The following is a 27078-nucleotide window of genomic DNA, read 5'->3' as shown; positions in this document are numbered from 1 at the left end:
GACCATACCTGATATAAAGTACATAGCATTACACATAGTTTACAAATTTTTACTTGTTTTCTTAATTAATTTTTGACAAAATTTAATAAACTATTTAAACGATTAAAATCTAAAAAATAGTTTGATTAATACCATCATTATGATCTAATTAATGTATATTTTTTGGAGTATTTGATAATGCCATCAGTATTAATTACCTAATAATGTACACTAAACAATAATAAAATTATTAATGAAGGAGTGAGACGATAGGTCAGGCCAACAACATATATAACAGTATGGGTCATCCCAAGAATCCAATCTCCCTTACCTTTATCCCAAAAAAAGTCCAAAAGTTACATCAATTATACAGCTTCTTTATGAAGCTTTGCATAAAACCTAAATAAAATGCAAATCTATACATTGTACCAAATTGATTAATTGGTGACAAATTATGCATTAAGAATAGAGAAAACTTTTTGGAATATGCCAATGTATACAATGTGAATTGGGAATAGGAAAATATGCATTAACAATATTACTTGCTAATCATATAAGCATTACTACATATATTTTGGAAACACTCTTATCTCTATTTTATTCTCTCTTACTTTACTCTCTTCACTTCACATACAAAATAAAATTATATAAAATTATCAATTTTAATTATGCAATAATAAATATTTCATGTAACATTATTATTATTATTATTATAAAAATTAATAAAAATAAATATATATATAATGGTGAGAAATAAAATGCAAACATGCATTGAGCCAATCCATCATTTGTCATTATAGCCTCTGCAATATGAATTGGGAATAGGAAAATGCATTGAGAATAGAGAAAACTTTTTGAAATATGCATTATTGATATACGTGTGATTTGCTATTAGGAATAAGGCATTAATTGAGTAGACAACACTAAAAATTGAAACACTCTTATCTCTATTTTATTCTTTCTCTTTTATTTTACTCTCTTAACTTCACACACAAAATAAAATTACATAAAAATATCAATTTTTATTATGCAATAATAAATATTTCACGTAATATTATTATCATAAAAAATTAATCAAAATAAATATATAATGGTGAGAAACAAAATGCAAATGAATACATTGAGCCAATCCATCATTGGCCATATATATGTGAGTGAATTAGTGAATATATGGTAATGCATATTATATGTGGGTGTGTAAAATTTTCATAAAATATATTATAGTGGGACAATCATGTATGCTTTAGCTAGAGGTGGATCCCTTTTGTATTTCCATTTAGCAAAATAATGTTGGTGGGACACATCACATCACATCACATCATATCATATTTCTATGATGGTATCAATACGATAGCTATGAATTAATGCTACTTGTTTCAAGTTTAAATCCTATAAAATGAGCTCATTAGGTTGGACAGAAAATGTATATATTAGTAGTACCTATTAATATTATACTGCATTAATTATTAATTGCTGAATTTTTATAAAAAAATTTATTTACTTTACAAAAGTATAGAATTTTAACTTATGTAACCTGTTAAATGCATTAATTATTAATGGCTGAATTTGACTTTAAAGAACTGCATCTGAAGTAACTTACTTTTAATACTGCAGTCTACTCAATTAAAAAAAATGGGAAGCAACTTGTACTCTTTGCACAATCCTCAATGTAGAAATGAAGGTTTTCAATCTTTTCAGTCTTTTCATCTTTTACAAAGTAAAATGAAACAAAATAAATTTGCATGGTGAAAATCATTTGATGAATTAGAATTTTGGGATATTTAAATCCCTAAAAAATCTCCTACCTTTTATAAGCAGTACAACTGTAAATTTTGGTGGAAATATTTTTGGAATAAGAAAGATATAAAATAAAATCTATCAAAAATAGATTAAGTAGGAAGAGAAAATATAATATCAAAAGCATAATTAAATTGTGGAGTAATAAGAAATAGTACTAAATTTCCAACCCCTCTGACCCCCTCTGATTCTTTTAATCTCACCTCCACATCCTTGTTCTACTTTCTCTCTCTCGAGATATATATGAGCATACATATATAATATTAGCATTTATATAAAGTGTCCAGTTGGTCATCAATATTGTCCACCAATGAAGTACATTGGAACTTGCAATTACAAATTATGACAATATATATATATATATATATATATATATATTGGCTTCAACTAAAAATGGGTATCATTGCTCTTAATTAATGAAGTTTAAAATCTATTGCTTCACAATAATCATATGGCTACTAAACTTAATCTCAACTCTTTGTGCCACCTATTTCTAATTGTATCTCTCATTCTCTCTCTTCCTTGCAATATACTGTACGAAACCAATGGTGAAGAAATAGAGGATTCTATTTTATGTCTTAAAGTATATTAAAATAAAAGAAAATATATTATATTAAGACAAAAGAAAGAAATGGCATTGATTTATTGATCAATAAAAATATATAATCATTTACATAGAGTATTGTTCAATAAAAGAAAAAAATGACATTGTAGATGTTGTTTATTTTAGATAAGTTGATTTATTGATCTGTAAAAAAATGTACTCCATTTAATACTATTTGAAATTATTTGATTAGAATATATATTTAATGGACTTATGAGAATTAATACAAATAAATAGAGAAATAAAACTCAAAACCCATTTTATAGTTGAAAACTAAGATATTTAATTCTTTATAATTATATAGTACTCTATTATATTACAAACTCATATTTTATGGAAAATGAAATGCATTCCATTCTATTTTTTGTGCAATTATTGCTCCACAATGTGTATACATTTATTGCCTATTAATCGAAACAATGGAAGAGAAAAACCTCTTCGTCATTTTTTCTCTTCCCTTCCTTGTCTTTGGACTAATCATCTTACACAAAATATATATAAAAAAAGAAGAAGAAGTGCATCTGACACTCAAACGTACAAAATGATAAAAAATAAATATTACTACTAAAAACAAAAAGAAGTGCATCTGACACTATGTACAAAATGATAAAAAAATATTACTACTCCATAGGAAATTACTCTCTCTCCTCTGCTCCTTTCACCCCTCTCTATCTCTCACTCCTTTCATCTCTATATCCCTCCTTTTTCAGCTATTCAGTTTCACTTCCTCTGTATAAATGGTTGGATAGCTCCGGCAAGCTATGGCCTATGCTGATTTCGTTAGTGCCTTCATCTGTTCTTAGTTTTATGCTTTTTCTCTGCTGGATCTGTACTTCTCTTATCATTCTCTAATTTACTCTTCTTTTGATATTCAATGCTTGTTAATATCTGCAAAAACCCAGAAGATGTTGTGAGATATTAGATTTAATAGGACAAACAATGGTGAGTATTAATAGAAGTTAATGCTATTGTGGTTTAAAGAGTTAACCTATGTAAAAAAAGAAAAATGTTAAATAATATTCACATACCTTAAATATCTGCAAAATATAAATGGTCAAGATAAGCAACAAAACATTAAAATAAAAAAAATATAAAGATGAAGATGAAGAAAGATATGAAAGTAAACGTAGAGAGAGAGAAGAACCTGTAACTTATGTAAAAAAAGAAAAATGTTAGATAAAATTCACATATCTTAAATATCTGCAAAATATAAATGGTCAAGATAAGCAATAAAATATTGAAATAAAAAAAATATAAAGATGAAGAAAGATATGAAAGTAAATCGTAGAGAGAGAGAAGAACCTGTAATTTATGAATGTGTGTTGTTGCAACTGATATTTATAGAACAACTTTCTAAATAATCTTGGGTTTTAAATTTCAAATTTCAAATTTTTTTTGCTCTAGAATGAACAGATTTCCCCCCTTTTTTAGCTCCAAAAAACCCCTCCATTTTGGAGGGGGGAAAACCCACATTATTTTTGGGAGGGAAAACCACGTTTTCTTTTGGAGGCAAAACCTACTTTTTATTTGGGTGGGAAAACCTTGTTATGCTATGTGTTTCGTATGCATACAAAATGTATTTGTATATATATAGATGATGTGATGTTTAGTCAGCTTTACAATTAAAAATGATGCTATAATCTGATGGTTTTAATGCATGAAGGTGGTGGGGTCATTTTAACTATTGGTCAAAGCTTGGAAGTGTAAGTTGGCGGATAGCATTTGCAAAATACCCCCCTAATCGCAAATTTGAAAACAGGGGGGAATTCCCTTTGATTTCCCCCACAAAAAAACCCAGCATTTTAATGATAGTATAGATGTGAACCCCAACTTCTACCACATTTTTCACATCTCTCTTACTTTACCATTTACACATTAAAACTCGTGTCATTTACAACTTTGTCTATTTTTTTAGACGAATGGAGTATGTTTTTAAAAAATTACTAATTCATATATTTTTAATTGGCTGATCTAAATTATATGCAATTACACATTAATTGATCTCTAACATAATTTAGAATATTTCCTTTTTCTAACATTGGATACTCCATCCGTCCCATAATAATATGCACTCTTCTTTTATAGTCCATCCCATAAGAATATACACTTTCTAATTTTAGAAATTATTTTCTCTCTAATGGGGTGAGACTTATTCTCCACTATCAACACTTTATTTACTTGTTCTCTCTACTTCTCTCTTACTTTACCAATTTTGCATTAAAATTCATGCCTAGCCTAAAATGCATATTCTTTTGGGATGGAGGAAGTATGTTGTTTAGCTTTTAAGTCGTAGGAATCCACTATCATGCCCAATAATATTTTCTCTCTAATGGGGTGAGACTTATTCTCCACTATCAACACTTTATTTACTTTTTCTCTCTACTTCTCTCTTACTTTACCAATTTTGCATTAAAATTCATGCCTAACCTAAAATGCATATTCTTTTGGGATGGAGGAAGTATGTTGTTTAGCTTTTAAGTCGTAAGAATCCACTATCATGCCCAATAAGATTAAGTTAATAAAATTATAATTTTTTATTTTATAACGATAATTATATAAATATTTTATTATATTAATATTTTACTATGTCTGATCCGACCCCTCGAAATCTCGAATTTAGATTTTTGGATTCGTCACTAATGAAGAATGGTGTTGTCCATAATGAGTTGAGGATGTTGAAAATAACGGCAGGCGGTAGCGAGAATCCGGGAGGCCGTAGAAGATGATACGACGACGGTTGAGGTGGCTGAATAACTAATTGAAGTCAGATTGATGCTCGTGGGGGAACTGTTTGATGAAATATATAAACGAGGTTAATGAGCTTTGTAGAATGGTAATGGAGTCTCTTGGAGGAGACTCCGGAAGAGCATTTGGGGGAGGTTTGTTTTGTGATGAGCTCGGAATGGAAGTGTGGGTTTGTTGTTAATATTAGAACGCGTTCCATTTTGACTGCAAAAAGTTTGGTACTTATTCTATGAATTACAATTGGCAAATTCTCGAGGAATTCGGAAGCTAGAAGTGGAGAGCGAGTAGGGGTAAGCAAAAAAACCGAAAACTGAATATCCGAGCCGGAACCAAACTGAAATTTTGAAATTCAGTTCGGTTTTATCGATTTTTCGGTTCGGTTCGGTTCGGGAGAAAAAAAATTGAAAAACCGAAAAACCGAAGTATATTCCAAATATAATAATATATATATTTATTCTAATTTAATATATTATATCATATATATAATATATATTCTATTAATATATTTTATATAATTTGTATTATATATATTCTATTAATTTTATATTATATATTTATATTCTATTAGTATATATAAAATAAAATAAATTATATATTAATATATACACTATATTTTTTTCGGTTTTTGATTTTTCGGTTTTTCGGGTTTTGAACTAAATTCGATTTTTCGGGTTTGGTTCGGTTTTGACAAAAAATCGAACAGAAACCCGAATGCTCACCCCTAAGAGCGATAGCCTTGTTGGAGACGCTATGAATCTATGACGTTTTGATATCTTTGTCAATTGTCGCTCCATAGTGCAGAAGGTACATAACTTACTCCAAATTTTGGGTGTGTTGTGGTTTGCCATGTGCACAAAGAAGATAACTTTGTAGCTGATTTTTTGTTGCATTATGCATATAGCTCTCCTAGAGGAGTTCATGTTTTAGAAAACCCACAGGTGGGTATTAATAGTTGGTTGCTTCGTGATAGATTAATTGTTTCTTTTGTTCATTAACTTCTCTTTCTGGGCGCTGCCCACAACTTTTGTACCAGGAAAAAATGTGATTTACTACTTCGATAATTCAAACCCACTTGGATAAAACAAGGTTATTTGTGTGCAATATTTTTTGGTTATTTCCCTATTTTTTAAAATTTCAAATTCACTTACAACTTTTTTTTTTTTAGTTTGACCATAGCTGTACTGAACCCACCTTGGACATAATTTGACTAATCTTGTTCGACCAGGTTTGTAGATCAAGGCTGAAAATCTTCCAACGGATGGTGTAGTTTGAACCCGTGAGCTCAAGGTTACCACTACTCGGCGCTGCAAACTTTTATCATGAATGAATTTGGATGAAAAATTTAGACTAGTGTAGCTGGAGGCAATAAAAGTACCACATCATACTACAAATTTATTATACACAAAAAAAACACAATAGAAATTTGACTCACTCAAAGATCTATCTATTATCACCGCGATTTCCTCCCACCGATATTTTCTATCATTTGTCTTGTTTAGTATCTTCAGAAAACTAAAAACAATCATTGCCCAAGCAAATGAACTACATGACACATGTAATCCCATTTTCATTGCCCAAGCAAATGAACTACATGTAATCCCATTTTCATTGTTCTAACTAGCTGGTCCTCGGAGGAGAAGCTCATATAAAATTCAATATCCTAGTGGTTAATTGATTCAGTTACAAAATATCAGTATGAGCTCAATATATAGAGCTATAAAATCCAATTGCTAACCATTCAAGATATTCACATTCTTTAGTGACACGTGATTTTAGGAAGAATTATTAAATGAAGTAGAGAAAAAAGTAGTTGAATATTTTAATACAGAGAGATGAGAGATGGATTTATTTCCAAGCAGGGACGAAGCCAAGAATTTTATACAAGTGGGGCAAAACTATGTATAAAGATATTTTAAGGATTTAAGAAGGGGAATATATAAGGATATTTCAAAAAAAAATTAAAAATAATAATAAAAACAGTATAAATATTTTTTTTTGAGGTGAGGCATTTGCCCTTGTAGAGATCATATAGATCCGTCCCTGTTTCCAAGTATAGAAAGTGGACGTTTTAAGTGGGACAAATGAAAAAGGGAAAATAGACATCTTGAATGAAATGGAGGGAGTATTATTTTTTAGAGTGAACTACATAAATGGTACCTGATCTTTCACTTTCGCACAAAAATGGTACCTGATCTTTATTTTATATCGTTTTCGGTACCTATAAATCACATTTTTGGTACCTGATGCAATTTTCACCCCAAAATACCCTTTAAACAAATTCATTTTTCCATTTGTATCCTAAAGGATATTTTAGGCATTGACAAAACTAGTACCAAAAGTGATATCATAATATCTTCTCTCATTATCCTCACTCTTTATACTATTATTATTAATCAATATTAATATTATTATTTTAATGTTATAAATTAATAATTAATCTATTTTTTATTATCATTTAAATATACTTAAATCATAATTATAGTTGTACTTATATTTAATTACTATAATAATATTATTGTTATAAAAGTAAAAATTAATAGTAATTAATAAATAATAATTATTAGTTTATATTAAATTAATAACTAATCAATATAGCCCTAATCAAAATTTAAAATTGTGAATTGTATTCATAATGATAAAAGAGTTAAATATTTTTAGTTAGGTGTTTCAACCCTAAAATGAGTATAAATAATTTAATTAAAAATATTCAATTAATTTAATTAGGTGTTTTGTTATTGATTTATATTATGAATGCAATTAGATATATGTATAAAACACTAAAAAGAAAGAAGAAAAAGAAGAGAAAAAAAAAGAGGAAACATAAACTATGAAGAAAAAAGAAAGAAGAAAGGAAGATAAAATACTAAAAAGAAAGAAGAAAATGAAGAAAAAAGAAAGAAGAATAAACTAAAGATGAAAAAAAGAAATAAGAAAGGAAGAAAAAATAATCACATATTTGGTTCTATTTAATTGAAATTTCCAAAAATATCCCCTATAACAAAAAAATCACATGTTTGGTACCTAAGGTTATTTTTGTCATATGATACCAAAAATGATATAAAATAAAGATCGGGTACCATTTACGTGCGAAAGTGAAAGATCAGGTATCATTTACGTAGTTCACTCTATTTTTTATGTTGTAGGTTGGTTGATTGGACTATTTAGATTAATACTCCATCCTCCCATTATAAGTGAGATGTATTCATTTTTAAGCCGACCCACTATAAATGTGTCATTTCCCTTTATGGCAAAAAATAACACTTTATATCTCTCTTACTTTATACATTCTCCTACTTTTTTCTCACTCGTGTTTTATTTTCCCTTTATTTAATTACTAAACATCGCTACCTAAAAATCTGTACCTAAAAATGTCACGTAATCATCACATATATCATCACATATAATAGGACGGACGGAGTAATTACAAATGCCCTGAAGTGTCGAATTGAAAAATATCATGATTGCCCATGAGTATGAGCGTAAACATATACTAGTATTTGTTTTCAGTCCATATATATTTGATTCATTAGCATAATGGCTAATTGATTCAATCGCAAGATATTAGTACGAACTCAATGTATAGAGTTACAAAATTCAATAGCTATACATTTTTATGTTGTAGGTTGGTTGATTGGACTATTTAGTAGATTAATAGGTAAATTCTCCACTCCAAACATGCTGCAAACACACTTTAAAAAACCTAAAAAAAACCGTAGTTTCTATTTGTGGATTTTTTTTTCAAAACACCATAACGATAATGGATTTCGAACTTTCAACGAATACCACCAAAATTCCACTGACCAACATACGAACATACTCGTCACCCTACCTCCACTTTTGAATCTTCTTCTTATTCTGTCATTTTATATTTTACTTTTGGGTACGTCACTGAATGTGGTTCATATGCATTACGAGCTATAGAATTTGAGTAAAGAGTAAAGGTCAAAATTGGTCCTCAACATATGCTCATTTTATCATTTTGGTCCTAAGCTTTATCTTTTGAATTTTTTGGTCCTGTACATTTCAAATCGGATCACAATTGGTCCTCCGTTAACAATTCCGTTAATATTTAACGGTCAACAATTTTAATCACAATTTTGACCAACTTAAGCAATTTTTAATGGGATTACCAACTCCTAATCATAATCTTAATTATTTTATGGATATATCATTTAAAATACCAAAATAAGAATATTAAAAACAGAAAAAAAAGAGGAAGAAATAATTTTGAAAAAAAAATGAAAGTTCACGTCCTCCTCCTTCGACGGCGCCAATGTTCTCTGAGGGGCGAGCGGCGGGACCAATTGAATGGCTGTTTTTATTCTCGATAATAGTAATCGTTAACCATCACAACCTTCGTCTTCAGCTTGACGTCTTCGCCGTCGCTCTGCACTGTGAAGTCTAACTTCTTTGTCGTCGCTCTGCATTGTGAAGTCTAACTTCTTTGCCCCCTCCATCACGAGCGTGTTCACCAATCCGTTGCTCGGAGTTGTACAATGGCAGCGACGCCTTTCCGTCGACGGTGAGGTCTATATACCTAATTCGTAAATCAAATCATAAACTAGGTTGAGAAATTAGTCATTCGATTTGAAATTGAAATTGGGGGAAATTGGGGAAATTCGATTCGATTTGAAATTTCACCGGATCTTCTTCCTCCTCTCTCTGCGCCACCGCTACCTCTGCCACCGTAGTCTCCGAGACCGCCTCCGCCGCCGCGCCCCTCAGCTTAGAAAATATCGAGAACAAAAACGGCCGCTCGATTGGTCTCGCCGCTCGCCGCTCGCCTCTCATAGAACATTGGCGCCGTCGAAGGAGGAGGATGTGAACTTTCGTTTTTTTTTCAAAATTATTTCTTCCTCTTTATTTTCTTTTTTTTTTAATATTCTTATTTTAGTATTTTAAATGATATATCCATAAAATAATTAAGATTGTGATTAGGAGTTGGTAATCCCATTAAAAATTGCTTAAGTTGGTCAAAATTGTGATTAAAATTGTTGACCGTTAAGTATTAACGGAATTGTTAACGAAGGGCCAATTGTGATCCGATTTGAAATGTACATGATAAAAAAATTCAAAAGATAAAGTTTATGACCAAAATAATAAAATGAGCATATGTTCATGATCAGTTTTGACCTTTACTGTATTTGTGACATATGAGATCTTGAGTTAATTACGTGGTAAAAGATGTGAGCGAAAAGTCATGGTATAATGAAAAATAACAATAATGTTTAGTGTAATCAGATGAAATTGTGAGACGAGTTTATAGTGCATCTTAAGACCAATATCAATTTTAATTTTAACTCTTGTCAAAAACACCTAAAACACTCATAAAAGGACGGTGGGACAATTTAATTTCCCATCCACCCAAATAAATGAAACGCCATTACTATTCATCGCTCTATACCGGAGGACCTAAAGTGACATTACCGCGTAAATATGGGTCCCCAAAAAAAAATCCCAAAATCTGACCACAAACTCTTATTTGTTGTTATTAGCCAAATACAAAACAGATTAAAAAATTTAATTAACAATGTTAATTGCTGGGCCCTCCCTCAACTTTTTTTTTTTGCTTATAATCCAATCAGCCCCAAAATTAAAAACGCTACCTCTAAAATTCGGTTGGGATCAGGTGCATCGTCAGTCACTTTTGTTCATGCATTGTACGCTTGACTTTACATAGTTAATGGATAAAAATGTAATTAAGGTACAGCCATCTACAGCACAAGCCTTTTTTATCCGTACCTACTCCCGCTGCACGATCGAATTAACGCTGAGAAATTGCCACGATATTACCTATGACTGAAAAAAGCAGAAAGTGCGTCGTTATGTAGAGTCGAGCACAGACAATCGAAACCCGGACGTTCTACGGGGATTAACCGGAGTTGATAACCGACGATACGTCCGGGAAAAAAATGGTAGTTTCTCCTTCCTGCTGGTTCATTCCTGGGGTCAAATGAAAGCGCACATTTCATACCATTGTTGGTGTGTGATAGAGAGAGAGAGAGACGGCGGTGAATCGGAGTCATCGTTTTGGTCTCCCTAGAACCCTAATTGCACTCACAGCTAGAATCTCGACTGTTTCGCGGGTACCTTTTATTGATTAATAATTTTGCCAATTTATGCTCTTCTTTTAAGCTTTCTCTATCCAGATTTTAGATAAAAAGAAGTTCAATTGTTGATAGCGGTTTGTGTATATGTATGTCAGTAATTGTTATTGGTTTCGAATTTCGATTGAGGTAAATTCTAGATGGTGTGGAGTTGTGGATGGTTTGGATTAGGGTATCTTTGTTTGATCGGATCAGTTCTTATTTTATTTAGGAGAGTTGCTGTTGGCTGGACATATTGATCAATCATTTGGTGATTCTCCAGATAAGTGACCGTGGGGGAGGTATTTCTATCACGGGATTAAGAGGATGGACTTGGTGGCTAGTTGCAAGGTTAATTCCCATTCTGTTTGGTCCCTGTTCTGCTTGTTTTTTGCGTTGTATGGTTGTTAGTTCTTCTGCCGTTTTTGGAATTTGATATGATTGAAGCACAATTATTGAATAATAATGGTGGCCAAATTTATAGTGCTCGATCATATCCTCATGAATAGTTTGTTGCCTTTGTGCATATGTAGAATTGAATGGTGACCCTTTTTTTCTGATCGAAGCAGTAAATATTCAATCACAATTTGATGCTTACAGTTTAGTGTTTGGGCATCACAGTCACCCTTACAATTTGGAGGGAATACTTGGATGTTCTGATTAAAAAAGAATAGCAACTTTAACATTAATGATACATCAATTATAAAGAAGAATGAGATTGTTATAGCCAATAAAAAAAGGAATGAGATCATTATAATTTGAAGTTGCTTTGGAGCTGATCATATCAGGATCTGTAAAATCCAAAAAAATTAATAACTACTCGTAAATTGATTTTGTAACCATTGAAGCTGCTAATTGGAGATCCAAAGTGATATGTTGATATGGTGTAGTTCTTGGGGAAGGCTGTGGTCTGAATTTCGGTGCTTAAATGGTCCTATATTCTTGTCATACAAGACAACAATCTAGACGATGCGTGAAATTTCGTAATTTGCTTAGATTTATGATCTTATTAAGACTTGGACATTATAAAATGGATGATAAAAATTGGCTGAGTTTAGAGCACCTTGAATGCAGCAAAGATGGTAGCTATTCTCCTTCCTTTATAGCATCATCTTCTTTGCTTGGTAACTGTATCAACTTTAAATGGTTTGACTTTGAATAAGAAGTAAGTGATTGGTCTATAATTGTAAGAATTTTTTTCTCTGCAGGGGAATATTGCTGAAGCGTTATCCTGTTACTTCTACTTCTAGGATATTTTGTGGGTGAAAGATTTATATTGTGCTATTGTTGAATGATATAGGATTAACTTTTACTCTTCTGGTCATTTTTCAAGTTTGATAGACAGAGAACTATTAAATGAAAATCTTCTTAGTCTTTTCTATATCTGTACTTTATATCAAAGGTATGTTGTGTAAACATAATGCAGGTCTAGTATGAAAGTGTAGGGGGATGAATTGAATGGCAACTGGCAAGAGACCATGAGCAGTTTGAAGTAATAAAGCCAGATGTGTTTTAGTTGCAGAATATTATTGCCATTTAAGAAACAGTATATTTTTCATAAAACCATTTATTTTTTTGCTTAGCAGAGAACTCTTGAGCTGAAAATTATGACTACTCTGCATCCAGTTAGGTGATTTAGTAATTCTCCAACAAAATATTAGATGATGTGAGAACAGAACACTTAGAAAGGAAAAAAAGCTATATACAGGAAATAAAAAGCAACGAGTCCAGACTGGTTGTGGCCATTATTTCCTGATGACTTTTCTTCCTAAGGTTAAAGGGTTATTTCAGTCCTCACTTTCCTTCATCATATTATTCTTCGAAGAAGCATCCTTTTTTTGTCGGTCTCTCTGTGAAACTACATTTGCTTGGGTTTACATTTGCTTGAAGCATCTCAACTTCGAAAAGCCATTCTAGTACTCCCTTCGTCGCACCATAAGTGATTCACATTCCATTTTGGGCTGTCACAACTAAAGTGATGCATTTCTTTTTTTTGGCAAAAACAAACACTATTTTTATCTCCCTTACTTTATTTTCTCTAATACTTTATTGTCTCTCCACTTAACCTACTTAACATCATTTTTCTTAAATCTTGTGTCCAAAGGAGTGCCTCACTTGAGAGATGGGACGGAGGGAGTATATAACTTGCTGTATCCAACATGAAAATTTGTAACTATGCCTTAACAAATAGCGGATCATCATGACATTCTGTTTATGCACTGAAATGCTCGACCCATTGTATTTTATTCTCTCTAATTAATATTTTTAATTACATTCATTGGGAAATAATAATTGTAGTAGATTGGGTTTTTACCATGTATGTTAGAAAATATTGGTGCATCTAGCCATCTTAGGAGCGGACATATTTATAACTAAGCTTGCAACATTTTTAAAATTTACCGTGTGTGGATTATAAGAGCCAGTAGTGGATTTGAGATTTTCCCAACATTTGAGGCTCTGCCTTTCTTAGTTCTTCCATGCTTTGTTGGAGTAGATGAGCTTTCTTTAAGGATAATCAGAATATGTTCAAAGAGATATACTTGGTGTTTAGATATATCTCACATGGTTTATACCATTAGGTCATCTGCTAATTGGTCAGATGGTAGGAAATAAAAATGGCACAATCCTTCAGTGTGATGCTGGGATCTGGAAAGTCATTGTATTGGACCGAACTCCTGTTGGAGTAAAACCATTTGTGTTTTTTTGCCGTGTTTATTTGTGCTTGATTTGATTTAATGACTGGTGGGAGTGTACCGGTGTGTAGACTCATTTAGTACTACTCATAATCATCTTTTTTGGGTAGAATAATCATCTTTTTTATTCTTTAACTAATTTATGGTCAAACTGGTCATCCTTGAAAAATTTCATTGACTTATATGGCGTGTTAGTAATTTCTACCTTTGCTACAAATTTTTTCATGTGAACTAATATCTGATTATATATTATTTCATGTAATTGATCTAAACAATCTTTCTTTCAGGACAAATTAACATATTTTCGCATAAAAGAGCTTAAGGATGTTCTTAACCAGTTAGGGCTCTCAAAGCAGGGAAAGAAACAGGTTAGAAGTCAAAGATATTACTGATGCCGTTAACAGTGAATATTCAAAATAATGAAAAACACCCCTATCCTGCAGTGCCAAATGGAAAACCAAAGTTGACATTATTTTATTGCTGAGAAACCACTGTCAGCTTGTGTTTGAATTCGCTTGCCGTTTTGTCGTCATATGTGGAATCATTATTAATTGTTCCCTATTTATTTTAATACTATCATTTAATGTCCAACAACACTTTAACCGTGGAAGAAAACCTTGAGTCAGATGTCTTGCGTGAGACCTATTTCTATCTTTTTGTCTATTTCCGATGCTTGATATTTCTATCTGCATTGTCTCCACGCAGGACCTTGTAGATCGAATATTGACTATTCTCTCCGATGAGCGAGGTAAATTCAATGCGACTTTTAGTTACTTAGTTTATTTGGGTGTTTTATTTTTAACATTTATGGTATTTTCATTGATTGGATGTAAGATAAGTGTAAATTTTTTTGTACAAAACTGCCAAACTTATTTCGCATCCTGTCCTGCGAATTTGTAAGTTGAAAGTACTTTGTGCCGAAGTTAATAAGTTATATGGTCTGATTTACTGTGGAGGATTTGTAACTTTGATTTACATTATTATATCTCAAAATTGTTTTTGTACATTTTACTATGTTATATATTCACTGGCTGATTATGAATTAAACTTTCAGCTATTATCTGGCAGCGACCTGTGAAAAATAATTTGTGTTACAATAATGTTATGTTGATGTAATGTGTTAAGGAAATAAAGTTTTTGGAAATTTTTTGTAGGGAGATGAACAGGGTAAGTCTTGGGAATTTTTCGTTTTGTAATCTCTAAGCTAAAATTTGGATCCTATACCAACAAAGTGATTATTCTGAACCCACCAATTGAATTTTATGCGTGGAATAAGTAATTTGTTTTGACAAAAATTAAGTTACGCGTACCTCAGTGTTCCTACTTAAGTAAGGAATAAGAGGTTGGTAGGTTATAAACTTTGCTTGCATCATGTACTTGGGTTACCATACCATAACATATGACTGCAAGCCATGCCACAAGTGTAGCTAATATTCTTTTTCAGTCTCAGGAATGTGGGCCAAGAAGAATTCCATTGGGAAGGAGGGAGTTGCAAAGCTAGTTGATGACACTTACAGGTATTATATTATTGTAAAGACTTGTATTGCTTTGTATTCCCTTATTACTCACACAATTTATAATTTCTATTAACTTGCCCATACTTTGGATGAATTCAACTACTACTTTTTACATATGATGTAAATGAGAAAACTGATTGACTGAGAAAAAGTTGAAAGATGACTGTAGGGACATATTACAACTTCAGAGTTCATAGAGTAATGACATCTTTTAAAAACAGATTACTGAGTTCTGTTCAAGTTTGATAATTCACATTGAGACTGTTTTTGCTATTGTTAGAAAAATGCAGGTTTCTGGGTCAGCTGAGTTGACTTCAAAATCGGAAGCTGTTTCAGATAACTCCAATATGAAACTTAAAGAGGAGATAGATGATTCTTACCCAGTGGACAAGATACGCTGCCTCTGTGGAAGCACGCTGCCCACTGATTCTATGATTAAGGTGATGTATATTTTGATCATTGGATTTTAAGCACACTAAATGAGGGAGTGTGCTGCAAAGTCTTCTCTGTATTGCTAATATCATTTATTCTAGGCACAAACTTGATGGGTCACTCGTTGTCTCTTTTTTCATGTAACTTACATATGGATGCAGTGTGAAGATCCCAAGTGTAATGTCTGGCAGCATATGACATGTGTGCTGATTCCTGAGAAACCCATGGAGGGTGGTTTACCAAATCCTCCAGATATCTTCTTCTGCGAAATTTGCAGACTGAATAGAGCTGACCCGTAAGTGGCACTTTTCCCTGTATTTCTGTACATTGTTATAGAAGATTATCCTATTCATGTTTGTATTACCAGTGATTTTTCCTGTTGTGCCGGTTCATTATGTCAGTTTAATATCTCCGTGAAAAATTACCTTACACTGGTTAAGGAGCCACTGTGTTTATTCGTTTTCATATAGATGGTAATAGAAGATTTGATGGACTTGGTTGGGAATTGCAGAGGTTTCAGTGTCCAAATTCACATATCTGATTTTCTGTTCACTCTACTAACCCTTTTCTTGTACAATTCCCTGCGTTGCTTGCTCTACTATGCAAGCAAAAGCACAAAAATTCAAACATAAGCTGGCAACATGTCCTCTGTCCAGCTTATAACTTGTTAATGTTACTCAAACTCTAAAAATGTTGTAGTCACAATCATATAATGAGGAGGCATCTTTAGTTTGTGATTGCTGATTCTATCTAAGATCTCTGTTGGTACTTATATTGCAACTGCTATTTCCAATGTGATGATGCTCATTTTGATTATGATTATCATTATTGTTACCATAACTATCATGTTACCCAAGCAGAAACTATTTGAATGCTCCAATGTTGTTTTTTAAATATGCAGCTTCTGGCTGACAGTTGCACATCCCCTACTCCCAGTGAAGTTGAATATCACTAATGTTCCTACAGATGGGTGAGTTCTTGCTGTAACTTCTAGTTTCAGTTAGCTATAGATAATTTTCTGCAGGCATAACAGCTTTTCCTTTATGTTCTGCAGAAATCACATGTTCTACTATATTTTCTTTTCTGAAATAAATATCTATCTTATGCTACAAGTATAAGTTTCAAAAAAGATGATTTTAATTGCTAAGGTCCTCCTTGTGTTTTGCAATAGTTTTGCATTTCTGTTCAAGCTGGGTATTTTCCTGGTTTACCTTGTGAAGGTGTCATGATATTTATGTAGTTGTGGTCCTGTGGATGTGTTCTTAAAATAAAAATAGAAGTTACATTCCTGGCTCTTATTCTGTTTGGCCCTTTTTCTATGTCTGCTGTTGGAATTTTGTCTATTCTTGCTTCTCCATTGGCATTTTGCAATTTCTTGTGCATATTATGCAATTGTTCTTGTCATTGGGCGCATCTGATGGTTCTGTTTACTGTTTTTTAGTTCTAATCCTAGTCAGAGCATTGAGAGAACATTTCAACTCCTAAGGTCAGACAGAGACTTGTTATCAAAACAAGAATATGACATTCAGGTTGGTTGTCATGGCAACAGTAACTGTTCTCCATATTCAGTTTATTGCTTCAGTGCTGATTTAGTGTGGTATTTATCATTAGGCATGGTGCATGCTTCTTAATGACAAGGTCACATTTAGGATGCAGTGGCCACTGTATGCAGATCTGCAGATCAATGGTATTCCCTCAGTTGTAGATGTAATAAGACTATGACACTGTTTTCTTTCCTCACCTGTTAAACCTTGTCCTTGTGCGCTGTGCATTTATTCTCTGACCTTAATTGAGTTACATAATACTTTCATTTGCATCTACTTTTTGTGCCTTATTTTCTAAATTATAAATTTTATATTTGAAGAAAGATTTCTTGAATACTTTTAGGCTATCATGTTTTGTCGTGGAATTGCTTGATGTGCGTCCTTTATAAATTAGTTGAATAAAGCCATACTCATCTCTCTTTGTTTATTTTCACATGTAAATGTGGCGCTTCTTTAATGCTATTACACTTGTGTTTTATTGTGTCTTAGAAACACATTGCATTTCTCATTCGATAGGTGTACCGGTGAGGGCTATAAACAGACCCGGCTCTCAGCTGTTGGGAGCAAATGGCCGAGATGATGGACCTGTTGTGAGTTTTATGCTAAATTCTTTTTCTGTTCTTTATTAAAACAAAGTTAAGCTGCCATTTGCTCGTTTGTAATCATAGGACATAGGAGTATCTAATACTCCCTCTGTCCCACTTTAGGATTCCCAGTTTACCATTTTTAGGTGTCCCACTTTAGGAGTCCCGGTTGGAATATTCTATAAATGGTAATATGCCCCACATTCCACTATCTTTTTTCACCAACTTTCCTTTACATTTCTTAAAACCCGTGCCAAACTCAACCTAAAGTGGGACGGAGGGAGTAATTTTTACTATTCAACTGCTATTGTGAATTTTTGATGGCCCTCATTTGTACTTCTATCCGCTCCTTGTTAATAGATGCATTTCTTTTCGGCACGGAGTTTAAGAATAGTCAGTTAAGTGGATGGTAAATAAAGTAAGAGAGAATAAAGTAAGTGAGAGGATTACTTTTTGCCAAAAATAGAAATGACTCAATTATGTTGGAACTTCCCAAAATAGAAAAACGACTCAATTAACATGGAGTGGAGGGAGTACTAGCTAAATTGTCTTTGTTATCTTGTTTAAAATGGACACTCTTCAGTTTCATATATTACTTTCTAGCTCCAAATACATCCTAGTCTTGTCTAAGCTATACAAGTCCTTTCCTTTATGATCTGTCAAATGTCATCTCCGTCAACTGAGCATTGAGTTGCTAGTTCTGAGGTAGTTACTATTATTTATAAGATGTCTAAAACTTAGAAGCACAGTAGTATTCAATTTCTCAGTAATCACCTATTTGTTACAGTTCCGTCTTAAACCTCGTCTTCAGTTAATAAATTCCCTGTATTATCAAATTCTCTTCTAGAACGGTACTGTTGACATTTTTTCTTATCAGATTACACCATGGACAAGAGACGGAATAAATAAGATCTTTGTAAGCGGATGTGATGCTCGCATATTCTGTGTGGGAGTTAGAATTGTCAAGAAGCGGACACTGCAGCAGGTCAGCTGAATTTCTAATATGTAATACTTCGTACATGGTTATTCTAGGCGCGGGAGTAATGAATCTGGCTGGCACACTTTGCCAATCTAGTTCTCATTTTACTCGGAATATTTATGACGTTTATGCCAATCTAGTTCTCATTTGCCAATCTAGTTCTCATTGCATTGCATATACTTGCCATCATACTTTGGGATTTTATTAATCAAGATAACTTGTTTACTCAATCAAATTTATTTCTTCTTTTTACTTGGTTAGTTAGGTGTACCTTTCTCCCGGAGATTATCTATACGTGATTAGTCTTCTTTGAAAATGGTTTCAACTGTGTTCTTGGAGTTTAAACCGGTTTATGCTTGTTTTTCATTGCACATTAGCTTGTATGTTTGCAGTGTGCTTATGGCACCTTATCCTTGGATTTGCCCCTGTGATTATGGGGGAGTCTTTGTTGCTCTCAACTGTGAGATCAGGAATTTGTGCAAGGTTTTGACATTTCTACTTATATTTTCATTATTCTTTTGGCTGAGGCATAATGGTACTTTGACCATGTTTTTCCTAGGTTCTCAACATGATTCCAGGCGAGGATGAAGGGGAGTGTTTTGAAGATGCACTGAATCGTGTACGTAAATGTGTTGGTGGTGGGACGGCCACTGAAAATGCTGATGATAGCGACAGTGATATCGAAGTTGTTGCTGATTCAATTCCCGTTAATCTCCGCTGTCCTGTAAGTAGTTTCAAGACAAACTTTTAAACATCTGGTTATGTTAGAACGGTAGGAGGAATTTTTTATTTTAAAATTTGTTAAGTACTCCATATTTTATGTTGTTGCCCATTACATAATTAAAAATTAAAGAAGTACTCTATAAATGCAATAATATTTCTTCTAGCACTATAGTTCTGCTGAAGAGCCCTGCCATGAAAACCTTGCTTATTTGTAACTAATGTGATGCATAATTCCCCCCCCCAGAAATTCTGCCTTTTCAGTGCTTACTATACATTCCTCTGCTTTGTTATTACTGTTAGAAGCTATTGCTATTATTATTATTTGATAAGGAAAGAAATCAAGTATAAAGGGAGAATGTCTGCCCAATCGCTAACTGTACGTGCCCAGTTATGCTGTCTGTATTAATAACAACACAAATAGTTTACTATAAACTTTCTTAGAAACTTTTTACCTTTTACTGTTGAGCTTATCAGAATCTATCTGGCATAACGTATTACCTCCAACTTTCTACAAATTCTTCAATAGTGATTAGCTGGATGAGATTTAGTCTAGGGTCACTTTTATTGCCAAGGGAAAACATTAGTTCTTAATGCTAAAAGTCCAGGTAGCTCTGCTTCATGTATCGAAGTCTCATGTTTATTAACTGAAAATCTATAAATGCTTGCCAGATGAGTGGTTTAAGAATGAAGGTGGCTGGGAGATTTAAACCCTGTGCCCATATGGGCTGTTTTGATCTTGAAGTGTTTGTGGAAATGAACCAGCGCTCAAGGAAGGCAAGTATATATAAGACCCACTTTTTTTTGGCCTTGTAGTTTCATTTTTCGAAAACGGGTTGTTCTTTTGCGTTCATAGTTGGCTTGCTTACAGAACTTGGAATGTTTCCTCACTTTTCTGTCCATGTTTTGGATGTAGTGGCAATGCCCTATATGTTTGAAGAATTATTCTTTGGAGAAAATCATCATAGATGCCTATTTCAACCGGATCACATCTAAGGTATTTTGATGAATTTTCTTGAGTTAAACTATTTTATTCTTTCCACTTTTCAGACATGTATTACACACTCTTTTCGTTTTACAGATGCAAAGTTGTGGAGAAGATGCTGCAGAGATTGAGGTGAAGCCTGATGGCTCCTGGCGTGTTAAGGCTGAGAATGACCATAGGGGTCTTGGGGAGCTTGGCCTGTGGCATTCCCCTAACGGAACAATCTGTGCATCCATGGAGATAGAACCTAAACAGAAAATGGAACCTAAGCCAATTAAAACCGAAGTTGGTTCCGATAGTAATGCCCGTCTTCGACTAGGGATGACAAAAAATCAAAATGGTCGGCGGGAGATTAATAACTCAGATGATATGCAGGGAATCTTGCCTGCATATAGGCTCCAAGAAAATTTTGAGAACGACCAAAATATAATTCCTATGAGCAGCAGTGCTACTGGCAGTGGTAATTGTGAAGATGCTAGTGTCAATCAGGATGGTGGGGGAACCCTCGATTTTTCTATGGTCAATGGTATGGAATATGAGTCCATTTCTATGAACATTAATTCAACACATGGATTTAGCGACCAAATAGCTTCCGCACCAACAATTGATGCTGAAGTAATTGTCCTCAGTGATTCCGAGGAAGAAATTGAACCACTAATTCCATCTGCTGTCAATTACAATAACACTGGACCAAATAATGGCGAGGTTCAATTTCCATCAGCACAGCATGGAATTCCTGATTCTTATTATGAAAATCCTGCTCTGGGTAATGGTGGTAGTCCAAGTCTTGGGCTTTACAGTGCTCATGAAGATGACTTTGGTATGAATATTTGGTCACTGCCATCAAGCAGTCAAGGTGGCCCTGGATTTCAGTTATTTGGTTCTGACTTGGATGTATCCGATGCCTTAGTCGAAATGCAGCATGGTTCTCTTAATTGCCCTTCATCTTTAAATGGCTATGCATTGGCTGCAGAGACTGCCATGGGATCTGCTGCTCTTCCTGCTGACCCTGTTGCACAGTCTTCTAATACTACTAATTTTGATTTAGTAGACAATCCATTGGCATTTAATGGCAAAGACCCCCCTCTTCAAATATTTTTGCCCACGAGTCCATCCGAGACAACTGTTGGGCCGTCTGATTCAAGAGACCACCCAGAAGTTCCAAACGGTGTTCCTACGGAGGACTGGATTTCTCTCAGGCTTGGCGATGGTCCTGGAGTGGGTCAAACTGGATCTGCAGCAGGGAATGATTTGAATTCATGGCAGCATTTGGAGTCAAAGGAATCCACCTTAGATCCTTTAGCTGATAATGGTATGGGCTCTATTATTTTATCTCATTTGTTCCGGAATAAATAACCCCAAAAAAATGTTGTACATGCTGCAAATTTGTTAAATCCTCTCTGAAAGACCTTGTCATTCCTCGTAGATATTTAACTATCCTTTCAATTCAATTTCTTATCTGCAGCACCTCTGTTGCTTGGAAGGAAGGACAACGGGTCTGGTAAGACTGGTAGGGAAAGACCAGGCAGCCTTTTTTCATTTCCTCGTCAAAAACGTTCTGTAAGACCAAGGTTTAATCTGTCTATTGATACCGAGTCAGAGTAGAGCTGTTCCAGGCTTGTCTGGTCAAAGTAGTTTTGGGAAGGATTGGTTTATCATTGTATGTTGAGCTACATATGCCGAAGGAGTTAGCTAGCTACCTATAAGCACGGTACCTACATTTTGGAAACGGTCCTTCTGTTGAACTCATGGTCAGCTTGGCCCAGAGGGGTTGCCTTTGCCATGTGTTGAACAATGAATGCTGCCTGAGTTTTAAGAGTTGCGTTGGTACCTGGTATTTTTCTTCATCCGGCAACCGATGGAGCTTAATCTCTCAAAATTATACATCTGACCGCTTACAGTTTCAGACTCAAGTAATGTTGAGGAAGTCTATTTATTTTCAGGCTTAGGTTAGGACGTCTATTCTCTTAACAAGAGTAAGAGTAGCCTGTATATCTCATTGTCAAAATTTATTACTAGTTTACTTAGGAATATAGTCAGGTTTACCCCTTTTGTAATCATCAAATGATTTGTATGTATTTGTATCATAGCACCTCTTTTTCATCTGTTCGTGAACGAATCATCCGTGGAGTGTTTGAGATAGAATTTCATATTGAAGAAGCTTTTTGTGATACTTAATTAGTGATTTCTATTTGTTTTCTATATTATCAAGTGAGCTGCGATACTATATATTAAAAAAGATTACAGATTATGAAAGGGGACGAGTGCAGTACGGAATTGAATACTCATTAAGCTGGCTCGAAAATAAATTTGATCAAAATCAACACACCCTCATCTAATATACCGCTCAAATCAAGACTAATTTTTTTTAATACTCTTTATCTCATGGCAGAAGAGTGTAAAACTGTTTAAACGAACCACAGCCAAAAATATGTCAGTCCTCTCACTCAGGCCACAACTGATTTAGAATGTCGGAAGCTCTCGCAGCCTGGGCAATTATGCAGGCTCTCGTGTATGTATATGTCACAATCGAGGCAAAAGAATTGCTCGCATTTCGGACAGGAAACACATGGAGCTGGCATGTTTCCTGCATCACATTATGCCAAACAATCATTATCTTTAAGGAAAATTTAGACGCATATATTTCATTGAAGTTGCCGAAATCTGTGGTATGGGTATGAGAGTGGTGAACAAAAGCAATTAACATAATACAACATCATAGACACCACATAAATAAAAAATTCTTTTGCAAAAGGCAGGCACAATTTTAGTTCATTTCAGACTAGGGAGACAGAGTTTTGATAGACCACTTACCAGGATTTAGAAGACTTAGCTGGCAACCGAAGCAAATTTTTGGAAGCTTGCTTGGATTATTTGTGGCTGAAGGTGTAACATCATCAAAAGGTGTTATAGGAAATAAGTGGTGATACGATCTGGCTAAATGAGGAGAAGAGACAAGGGTAAGGCCACATATTTGGCACTCTGTGGGCAATTCACAAACACGAGCTTTGCATCTTGGGCAAGTGTAACCCCCGCCAACCTTAGCCTCTTTATGACAAGAACATATCGAAATTACGCCTTCTGCTGCTCTTTGAGGAAAACCCATCTTAATCAAATTTGCAACAGCAAATTCTGCTATAGCCGGAGGTGGAGGTGCATGCTCAAAGATCAACTCTTTCAAGTGAAACTGCCAAGGAAACATTTGCAGCAAATCATATTGTTATGTCCTAATAAAACCATCTGCTTTCCTACTTTTATCATTGTTATTGACATCGACACACATTATTCTAATTGCAACTCACCTCATCTAGTGCAACTGAGTATGATCCACCAGTTTCTTGACAAAGATATTTGCAAATGTAGAGCTCAGCAGAGAGACCGATGACAGAGCACCTGATTTTAGATGCCTTGCATTTTTGTATTGTTTCAATAATTTCTCCTGGATCACATGTACTAAGGGCAGAATACAAGATAAGAACTTCACGGTGACCGTATGAAGGAACTTGGTTAAGGAGGCTCTGTACGAGATCCAACCCATTCTGGAGGGATGCGTCACCTGAGCTTGTCAACTTACCCATCAAAGCTTTGATATGCGACTCGGGACTCCCACCAAGGCTTGTCAGGGAATTTGCAACCCCATCTTTTAATGTCACTAACCCAACTTGACTCAAGGGATTTTGATCAAAGAATTCTCTGATAAAAGCTTCCACTTGTCGAGCAACCACCACCATTCGACTAGGTTTATAATCCGTCTCTCCTGCTGCCTACATTTGATAAAAGCAAGATTATAAAGGTGATAAAGAAAGGACCATTTGAAAAAGATATTAGAAGTCCTAAATACTCAGTGCCCAGGTTACAATGGCTATCATGTAGTTTCACATGGCAATTTTTAGAAACTAGTAATAAAATAATATAACTCCCATGTAACATAACATCAGTACCAACAGCCAAAGGAAGCTACAGTCAGAAAAATGATTGTCGTGTGCTTGTAAAAAGCAACAGATACTGATGATTAAGGTGTTCTCCAGAAACCAATTAAGGCCTCCTGTTACATTCTCTGAAGGAACTAACCCTCAGCTACAGTTCAACTAAATCAATTCAGTATGGTATGAATGCGAGACGCTTGAATCAACTTCATCAAAGAGTCACACTAATTGTCTATAATCATATGTAATTTTCCAAGTACATAAATAGGGAGTAACAAGAATAGTTTTATCACACCAAGCAATCAATTACTATATAATAGTACGCAGAATAGATACCCGTGAAAGGTCAATAACAATGTACAAGTAGCGGATCAATCCCTTTTGGATGCGAGCAGTTGTGGTGGTGCGAAGGCGTCTCCTGTATTGAGCATGGTAGAGAGTTTTGTTGTCAATAGGGCGGAGAAGACCAGACTCGTCCTCTTGAAGAGACTCCCACGATCTCTCATCAGCATAGTCCCTCTCCCATGCCTCAAGTCCCCTACCATCCCCATCATCATCTTCCTCATCTTCTCTGTTATACTTCATTTCTGCATCTTTAAGCGACATTTTCCTAGGAAATTAAAACACCCAATTCATCAACTACATTTCCATTTCCACTAGAGAAAACAAACACAATCACAGATCCTCACACAAACTACTTAACCAAGTCTACTATGCTCAAAAATACGTTAAGCTACACATTAATCCCTCAACTGATTAAGCAAAAAAACCTAAACTTGTGAATACAATGCACACAACCAAAATTAAATTAAAGGATTAGTAAAATTAAGATTCGATTGAGTGAACGCAAAGTATGAAAACAAAATTTAATTTCTACCTCAAACTGGAAGAACCCAAGAATAAGGGTTGGGATCGATCTTCAAAAGAAAGGAGCGATGAGTAAATGAGTTTCTACTGCTCGTTTATTGGGGCTTTTGTTTCAAGAAAATTGTTAATTTCCTCAATTTTTTTAGGGGGTAAACACTCGTATTTTAGTTCGGATTTTTGAGCAATTCGAATGGAGGGAGCGCCGACTTTACCTTGTGCAATGAAGAACTGAAAAGTATATATATATATATATATCTATATCTATATAGTAAGTGCGTTAAAACGACAACACTCTTAAAATGAAACTGTGATACCACGCTAGACCGCAATATTATATATGCGAGACTGCAATAGTATAAACGGTAGACTGCAATCTATAGATTGCAAGCCTAGCGTATTGATATTGCAGTCGGGAAAAATTACAGACTAGTGTATTGGATATTGCAGTCCGTGAAAATTTATCCTTGAGCAATTTTTATGATTGCCACATGGCGGCTTATTATTCGTCCACATGTACAAGTGATTGGCTAGGAATGGTGGTATGGTGTTACTTTAAGAAGTGTTGTCATTTTAACACAAACATATATATATATATATATATATATATATGGATGTGATCAGGTCCATAAGTGAAATTATGTCAAAAATCAAAGCAAATCTCAGCCATTGGATCCTGTGATGTAACCGTTAGATTAATGCCACGTGTCACCTAATAATGTAGATTGTGTAGTCCAATAATGTAGCTCGGCTAATAATGTAACACGATTTACTCTAATAATGTGGATTGTGCAGTCTAATAATGTAGCTCGTCTAATAATGTAACGCTTATACTGTAATAATGTAGCTCGGATATTATGATCACAACCATCCAATCTAAGGATCCAAGGGCTGAGATTTGCTTTGATTTTTGACAGAATTTACCTTATGGACCATAGTGCGCCCCTATATATATATATATGGAGATGATCAAAATAAGTATGCATTTAAATCAAGAAATGCAGCCCAAATCTGGGCCATAGGATTAGATGATCTAATGGCCAATAATTAACCTAAAATACAAAAGGTCATAATTAAGTAGTTTTAGGTCATATTATAAGATTTGGGTTTATGGCATGTTAAGATCATTTTAGGTCATACTTTGCTAGCATGACATAAAAATAAACTAACTATGACCTAAAAATGGCCTACGTATGATCTTATTTTGCGTTTCTGTATTTAAATCTGGTCTTCATAGATCAAAACCACACACACATATATATATATATATATATATATATATAGGGAGATGATCAAAATAAGTATGTGTTTAAATCCAGAAATGCAGCCCAAATCTTGGCCCTAAATTAGATGATCTAATGGTCAATAATTAACCAAAAACACGGAAGGTCATAATTAAATAGTTTTAGGTCATATTATAAGATTTGAGTTTATGTCATGTTAAGATCATTTTAGGTCATGCTTTGTTAGCATGACCTAAAAATAAACTAACTATGACCTAAAAAATGCCCTACGTATGACTTTGTTCTACGTAGGACATTTTTAGGTCATAGTTAGTTTATTTTTAGGTCATGCTAACAAAGCATGACCTAAAATGATCTTAACATGACATAAACCCAAATC

The 27078-nt window shown here is 34.0% G+C and overlaps 2 protein-coding genes across 4 annotated transcripts; one reads left to right on the top strand and one right to left on the bottom strand.

Annotated features, from left to right (window-relative positions):
- The first annotated feature begins 10940 nt into the window (after window positions 1–10940).
- On the top strand, window positions 10941–22843 carry LOC125190885 (E3 SUMO-protein ligase SIZ1). Of its 3 annotated transcripts, none has more exons than XM_048088299.1 (17): window positions 10941–11211; window positions 11495–11562; window positions 14192–14272; window positions 14610–14652; window positions 15349–15421; window positions 15702–15861; window positions 16015–16148; window positions 16755–16823; window positions 17295–17382; window positions 17465–17540; window positions 17914–17987; window positions 18859–18966; window positions 19520–19684; window positions 20353–20457; window positions 20597–20677; window positions 20762–21977; window positions 22131–22843. In XM_048088299.1, exons 2-17 carry the CDS (start codon window positions 11539–11541, stop codon window positions 22268–22270), a joined length of 2637 nt encoding a protein of 878 aa, XP_047944256.1. In that variant the 5' UTR covers window positions 10941–11211; window positions 11495–11538; the 3' UTR covers window positions 22271–22843. The 3 variants fall into 3 exon arrangements, with proteins under 3 accessions (XP_047944256.1, XP_047944255.1, XP_047944257.1); XM_048088298.1 differs by having other exon boundaries at window positions 10942–11211; window positions 11444–11562; XM_048088300.1 differs by lacking the exon at window positions 10941–11211 and adding an exon at window positions 12638–12703 and having other exon boundaries at window positions 11510–11562.
- An 87-nt stretch (window positions 22844–22930) lies between these two features.
- LOC125190886 (general transcription factor IIH subunit 2) lies at window positions 22931–25665 on the bottom strand. The gene is made up of 5 exons (XM_048088301.1): window positions 25469–25665; window positions 24928–25201; window positions 23968–24429; window positions 23480–23852; window positions 22931–23252 (listed from the first exon to the last, which is right to left on the bottom strand). Exons 2-5 carry the CDS (start codon window positions 25195–25197, stop codon window positions 23113–23115), a joined length of 1245 nt encoding a protein of 414 aa, XP_047944258.1. The 5' UTR covers window positions 25198–25201; window positions 25469–25665; the 3' UTR covers window positions 22931–23112.
- Window positions 25666–27078: the final 1413 nt, after the last annotated feature.

Source organism: Salvia hispanica, chromosome 5 (assembly GCF_023119035.1).
Source record: "Salvia hispanica cultivar TCC Black 2014 chromosome 5, UniMelb_Shisp_WGS_1.0, whole genome shotgun sequence".
In the NCBI taxonomy this organism is placed as follows: Eukaryota; Viridiplantae; Streptophyta; class Magnoliopsida; order Lamiales; family Lamiaceae; genus Salvia; species Salvia hispanica.
This window is presented reverse-complemented; position numbering and strand designations above follow the sequence as displayed.

What these genes read in the sequence shown, in the direction of transcription:
- LOC125190886 (XM_048088301.1), bottom strand. Translation starts at nt 25,197, where the DNA reads ATGTCGCTTAAAGATGCAGAAATGAAGTATAACAGAGAAGATGAGGAA. An exon ending in TTGTTATTGACCTTTCACGG is followed by an intron (nt 24,430 to 24,927) that starts GTATCTATTCTG and finishes TATCAAATGTAG; the next exon opens with GCAGCAGGAGAGACGGATTA. An exon ending in GCTAAGTCTTCTAAATCCTG is followed by an intron (nt 23,253 to 23,479) that starts GTAAGTGGTCTA and finishes AATGTGATGCAG; the next exon opens with GAAACATGCCAGCTCCATGT.
- LOC125190885 (XM_048088299.1), top strand. Translation starts at nt 11,539, where the DNA reads ATGGACTTGGTGGCTAGTTGCAAG. An exon ending in CTAGTTGATGACACTTACAG is followed by an intron (nt 15,422 to 15,701) that starts GTATTATATTAT and finishes TGCTATTGTTAG; the next exon opens with AAAAATGCAGGTTTCTGGGT. An exon ending in CCGTTAATCTCCGCTGTCCT is followed by an intron (nt 19,685 to 20,352) that starts GTAAGTAGTTTC and finishes AATGCTTGCCAG; the next exon opens with ATGAGTGGTTTAAGAATGAA.